This window comes from Mastomys coucha, unplaced genomic scaffold, assembly GCF_008632895.1.
Source record: "Mastomys coucha isolate ucsf_1 unplaced genomic scaffold, UCSF_Mcou_1 pScaffold9, whole genome shotgun sequence".
Classification (NCBI taxonomy): Eukaryota; Metazoa; Chordata; class Mammalia; order Rodentia; family Muridae; genus Mastomys; species Mastomys coucha.
The window spans coordinates 40,340,693-40,347,634 of record NW_022196915.1 but is presented as its reverse complement, the minus strand read 5'-3'; the positions used below and the strand labels follow the sequence as shown (position 1 = coordinate 40,347,634).

The following is a 6,942-nucleotide window of genomic DNA, read 5'->3' as shown; positions in this document are numbered from 1 at the left end:
AAAAAAAAAAAAAAGAAAAAGAAAAAGAAAAGGAAAAATAGAACAATAAAAAACAGTGAGAACAAAAAACCTTCAAAAACCAAAACCAACCCCTCAAAACCAAACCAAACCAAAACCAAATCTCACCTCATAAAATAATAAGAACAAAAAAGAAAAAAGTAAAATGAAAAGAACAAGGTCAACAAAAGGATCAAAGTGTAGTGAGACTTCTGCTTTGGCGAGCTCAGCAGCTGCTTTTTCAAAGTAGAAATAGAGCCAATAAATTGTTTAACACTCAGAAGCTCAGAGAGCTTTCTCAATTTATTTATTAGCTCATGTATGTATTTACTCAGGATTTTGAGTCATGATCTGGCCATATATCCCAATCCTAAAATTCAGTATGTAGCCCAGGCTAGCACTGAACTCATGTTCGTCCTACCTCCATTTCCCAAATATTAGAATTTGTCTGTATGGCTTGTATTGTCGTGTACAGCCTTCCTTTAAGCTGATTTTCCTCACTATCTCTAAGTCACATCCTGCCATGCTACTATGTGCAATGGAAACAGGGTCGCAGATGCCCTTGTTTGAAACATGAAGTCCTGCTTAGGGCCCCGCTGTGAGTTTGGGTAGAGGCTGTGAGCATGCGCAGAGCACTGTGCACCTGCTGCGCAGAGGTACACTGCTGAGTCTTCAGGCTGGGAGGCAGCGATGTGCAGTGAGAAGTGTTTGCCACTTTTGTTGAAGAAAACTGTGAATCTTCCGTCTTCATTCTTATCCACATTTGAACGTACGGATATCAGGAGTGTGGGGCCGTTGGCAGGGTGTTTTTTGTACCAAGCAAAATAGTCAAACATATCGTTATTGTAGTCCCAATTCAGGATAGATATCTCTCCCTCTTGAACAGTCAGCGATGGAGAGCTTTGCTTAACCTGCTGGCCATCCGTCTTCTGCTGACTTCTTTACCCCTGTTTCGAGAAAGACCGTAATTTAAGGTTGACAATTTTATTAATGTTCCTACAAAACAAAGCAAAATCTCCCAGTTCTCTCATCTTTTTGGAGCAGTCCTTGGAGACTGTCTACCACTTCCAAAAACCCCCATCTGCAACTTACATTCAGGCCGAAGGCACAGAACCAACAGCAAGGCCCCCAGGAAGCCGGCCATCCCTTCTCAGAAGCTTTCGAGTTGTCTCTTCTACTCAGGGAACTGCAGCTCTAGTTTCATCTTCCTGTTCTGACTTCATTTCCTTTGGTTTAAATCTGCAGATTGACTGTGTTTAAGTAAAGTTACTCATCTCTACCAATGTAAACATCGCCCCCTCTAGTCCAAATGTAGAAAACTTCAAATGGATTTCCGATTTCCTAAAGTTCAATTTGCCATGCTTTTCTCACCAAAAGTAAAAATAAGGGAGGCTCCCAGAGTTCAAGTGTGTGTGTGTGTTCGCGCCCGTGTGTGTGCATGAGTGTGTGTGTTCGCGCCCGTGTGTGTGCATGAGTGTGTGTGTGTGTGTGTGTGTGTGTGTATTGAAATGGTAGGAAATGAGGTTGAAAATGTAAATAATTGTATTATGTCAAATGATTGACACATTGCCAGATATCATGCTGATACCTTGTTTACAATATTGAAAAGATCTGTTTTGTATTAGGACCACATTAAAAAAATATAGTACTGCACTTAGTAAAACTATTGCACATTTAGAACACAGGATGCTCAGGTATTTGTCTTTAATGTAATTGAATCCTAGCATGCTCTTCAGATGTATCAAATTTTTTCTGGTTAAATAAATAGCACAACATAATTAAATTGGATTTAAATCTTGGATAGATTCTTTTTTCCAGGAACACACAAAATCTATCCTGTGCATTTACTCCCAACTGTGTTATCCATCTTGGAACTTGAATGAGATTAGTCGATGTTCTCTCTGTTCTCCAATTAGAAAAGCAATGGCACCGTCCTGCAGAGGCTGCACGCAACACTAGACTTTCTTCTTCAAAGTCATAAGATGCCAGAGGTAACATATGTGCTTCAGTGTTGGTCACAGCTTAATGAAAGGAGAAATAAGAAGAATCAATTGTATTTTTAATGCCAAGTCCATAGGGTAATGAATGGTTACAACTAATTGTAAATTTCAAGATGTTTATTTAGAACTAGTTTTTAAAAATATGACAAAATACATCAGTTATTTATCGTACTGTGGTAAAACATTTTTAAAATGATAATTATAAGCTAATACCTTGGAAGTTACAATATTAAGCCCATCTATTGTATCTAGTGTGTCTTCCATGCTCCATATTACATAATTTCAAACCATATAAATGAGGCTTTCTAATGAAGAAGTTTTCTTTAAAAATATGTATTTTATTTTTTATTTATGCATATGTGTGTGTGTCTGTATGTGGGTATATGCACATGTGCGTACAGGTGACTTTGGAGCCAGGGGAGGGTTTCAGATCTTCTGTACCTGGTACAGGTTTTTATGAGTTGCTTTATATGAATGCTAACACTATTTGACACGGAAGCATCTCTTCATTCCCAGGTTAAGAAATGTTCACCGATTCCTTTGTGAATTGGAGTGGTCAATTAACAGTTTCTAAAAGATACTGGGTACAGAACTTGGTGTGTATGAAGTGGGAACAGTGGTGAGCAATTAATCCCACTAAGAAGGCTTGCAGTGTGAAGTCAGGTGAGAGCTCAGAGAGATGAGGTAATGCTTTAATTTGGTGTTAAGGACTAGGGGACACTGAATATGGCCATGTAGGTAGAAAACATTTCTGGCCATTTCAAAGCAAACTATAACCAGAAGTGCTTTAAAAATCTGCTCATTCCATTATGGAAGTAGTTTAGGGTTTAAGTATAGCACAGTTATAAGCTGATATTAGAAAGAACATGTAAATCATGAGGAGCTTTGGAATAGAAGCCAGGAAGCTAGACTTTCAGAGCTATTAGGGACCTGATGTCAGCAGTATGTGGTGGTCTTCTTTCTTACTTGGCTCTGTCTACAGATGGGAGAAGACCCGCAGTATTGCCTCTGATGCTTTCTTCTAAGATGTGTCTCCGGAGGAAGTAAAGCCTTACACAGGTTAGAAGATGAAGTAGACCAAGGAGGCCATGACAGAAGCAAGACATTTGAAAGACATTTGGAGCCTGTGGCCAGTGGGGCAGAGGTCTGGCTGAATCACTGCTAAGGAAATTCTTTTCCTCTGGGCTATCAGTACAGAAACCACAAGAGGTAGGAAATTTGTTTATTTTTTTTCCTGTCTGTAACTTTTTTTTTTTCTAACATAATATTCGTATTGATTCTTTGGAAATTTTACACCATGTACCCTGATCACACTCATTTCCCAGTCCTTCCATGTCCACCTTCCACCCTATTAACCAACCCCTCAGAAGAAAATAAAAAATTAAAATTAAAAAACAGACAAACAAAATAAAGCAAAAACCAAGTCTAATTTGCGTTACTATACACTCACAAGATGGTCTCAGTAACGTGTGCCTTTAATAGAGCTGAGTCCTTCCTCTCCTGCACCTCCTCCAGAAGCCATCAACTGTGAAGAGCTACACTTCAGCATCTCTGCCATGTGCTTTTCAGAGATCTCTTCCACAGGTTTCCATTTAGGCTGCTACTTTTTTGAGAGGTGGTGGCAAGAGTTGTCACAGAAGCCTTCCATGTCCCTCTTTTTCTACTATGCACATGAATTATCACTGAAAAAAATAGTTCCCTTGCTCTTTACAGTCAGCTAGAGCATGAAATATTCGATTCCACATGGTTTCTGGGAACAGCACAGCCCATGAACATGGCCCCCACTTGCAGGAGGTCCATAGACCCAGACAAGACCCTTGAAATCATCTTGAACTGCAGATCTTACCACAACCTCAGCAAGCAGTGCAGGGCACTCAGATCAGCATGACCCACAGAGAACAACATGGCTTCAGCAGGAAGGGCAGACCACGGACATCAAACTGGCCTTCAATGGTAACATAAGCCACAGACATCAACACAGACTTTGGTTGCAGTTGGACCTTGGCCTGAGATGGCAGCATGGATTGGGACATCACCATGGCCTTAGGTGACAGTGCCTACTCAAATCAGTGTGGTCCTCACTGACATTTTTACCTTCCTCATCTCTCCATTACACATCTGTTCATTGTAGTGGTGCCAGCCACCCACTCCTTCTGTTACCTGTCCTGCCTTGGCTTGGGTCTCATCTTAAACTTTAGTTAAAAAAAGTTATATAGAATCACCTCATTCCATTTGCCTTCTTCATTGGTTACCTTCCACAACATTACAATAAGGCCCTCGTGCTGGAGTTAGAACATGCTTATTATATAGAACATGGAGAAATCTAGCTCATACTCATGCTTCTAGTTCACAGTAGAAGCTTTACCACGACTGAATAACATTCATACTTGAAGTTACTACACTTGCTACCAAAGGAGAATAGTAACCACCAGTATCACCCGGCCACAAATCGACATGTGATCTACCACAGAGACATACTGCTATCATCATGTCACAAATATAGGAGTATACAATCTCTTTTTGATTAGATATAAGATACACTCCAAGAGATGGAACCTCTATCGGGTACTGTTAATAAGGCCAAGAATCTGGTATTAGCTAGGTCATGGACCCTAGAGGCAAACCTACTATTATTGTTCTAAATGAACATAGCAATAAAACTACTCCTAATGACATATGGCTATACCCATAGGTCATTGCATCATCCAACCCTCTTCATGGGAATTAACATAGAAACCCACATTTGGATCTTGAAGTACTCAGCCCTAAGTGGGATGTCTATATTAAATTCCTCCTCAGATCTACACAGGCTAAGAAGCAGAAAGATTATAAGAGCCAGAGGTGGTGGATGACTTCCAGAGAACAGTGTGTTACAGACATAACAGGGCTATTACCCATATGAATTCACAGAGATTGTTACAGCCTGTACAAGGACTACAAAAAATAAATCAAGTCAGATAAAATCCCAGCATGCAGAAAGGGAACCAAGAAGCTATCTGCAACTAATGCCTACTCAAGAGGGAAAATTAGTTTCCCCCAGTGGAATGATGTTACTGCTCTACTTGGTGGTGGGGCCTGAGAGAATGAAACTGATAAAGGAGGTGGATTGAATTTTCATGCAATATCCAACTTTATTCAGAGCATCAGATAATTTATTCTCTAAGCATTAAGAGGAGTCATATGAGTGAGGTGTACAATCACAAGGGTGAGCTGCACTTGGTGATGAAGCTGCATAGTGGCTGAAACATGTTTTTTCCATAGAGGGATATAAACAAATGTCAATAGTAAGTTCTAATGAATGTACTGTAGAAAACTCACTCCTATCCACTACACCTGGGAGAAGCGGGAAAACACATCCCCAAAATAATTCTGTGTTTTGAAGAAACTGAGGTTACAAGCCTCTTGTTTTATTGGAGCTTTCTTACAACCACCCTGAAGTCTACTCCCAGGGCTCCATTCGTGGGTTGTGTTCCAACCCGGTGACACTTGGTATTTCAACCACACCCCAGGGCAGGCCTCACACTCAGGAGTCCACCAACACAAAATGGACTCTGTGCTTCTTTGTATGCTTCCTTCTGTTATGGTTTGGTGGTTTCTTTAGTATTTTTTTTTTTAAGAGGAAAATAAAAACATGAATTTTGGTGGTTAGGTAGCTGGGTAGGATCTAGGAGGAGCTGGGAAAGGATAAAGAATGAGATCAAAATATAGGCTATGGAGACATAGAGAATTAAATAAAAATATAGTCATACTATTTCTCCTTCTTTCCTACACCCTACCCCTCCCATGTCTGCTTTCCACCAAATTCACAGCCTCTTCTTTCTTAACCATTTCTGTTATATATGCAGATGAATAAACATATAAATATAACCTGCTAAGTTTGTTCAGAGCTGTCTTCATGTACATGTTTCCAGGACTGACTCAGTATTAGATAAGCAATCAGGGCCTCATTCCTGAAAAAGACTAACTTTCTCTCCTCAGCAGATGTTAGTGGCATGTAGCTCTTCATCTATGGTTGGGCCCCTGTGTGACATCCCTATACTGAATGTCAACTGGTGTGACAATTGCTCAAGTTTTGTTTATGCAGACATGTTGTTGAAATTCTGTGGGCCTCGTTTTCCTGTCATAGCTAGAAAGCACAATCCCACCACAATCTCTGGCTCTCACAATATTTCCTCCTCCTTTTCCATGAAGTTTGTTGAGCCTTGAGCATAGTAATACACATACACATATATATTATACATATGTGTGTGTATATATGTATGTATCTGCATATGTATATTTAAAATATATATTTATATCTCAGTTGGGAGTGGATATTGCATGGTCAGTTGATCTCTGTATTTTGACCAGTTGTGGTTTTTCTGTAATAGTCTCTGTCTGCTGGAAAAAGACACTTCTTTGATGATGGGTAAGATCACTCTTATTTATGAGTATATTGGTAAGTATTTATAATGTAGTAAGGAATTACATTGGTTTAGGAAGATGGCAGTAGTAGGGAGCTCCTTAGAGTGTAGAATATATTCTTAAAATGATGCTAAAGCATCACAGAATGACTTGAATGGGATAGAATTTCCATTCTTGCTGAGTGTTCAAGAGCTGGTGCTGTACTACCACACAAGATCAGGAGACTCCTTTTTGGAGGTGAAAAGATTCCCAAGATACACTTGTGAAGCATACAGGAGCTCTTCATTCAGCATGGAGCTTACTGAGATCATGTTGGCAGTTGTGTTCCTACAGAAAAAATAACTGCTCAAGGCCAAGGCCCCAGTCTTGTTTATTTCATATTTAGACACTCTTCATCTAGAATCACTGACTGTGGAAGATCCAACCACTTCCATTTAGGAAATTTGTTTGAGTTGGAGATGAGTTATTACAAGTGTATTTTTTTTTTAACTTTTATTGCATTATCAGAAAAGTTACATGATTTCAATTTATCTGAATTTGT

At 39.6% G+C, this 6,942-nt stretch overlaps 1 gene segment (V, D, J or C); it reads right to left on the bottom strand.

Moving 5' to 3' along the window:
- The window catches only part of LOC116084800, a 556,508-nt gene that overhangs the window by 368,093 nt on the left and 181,473 nt on the right, over positions 1-6,942 (bottom strand). Inside the window, 1 exon segment of the C gene segment in view lies at positions 4,158-4,166. Within this exon segment, the coding sequence occupies positions 4,158-4,166 (9 nt within the window).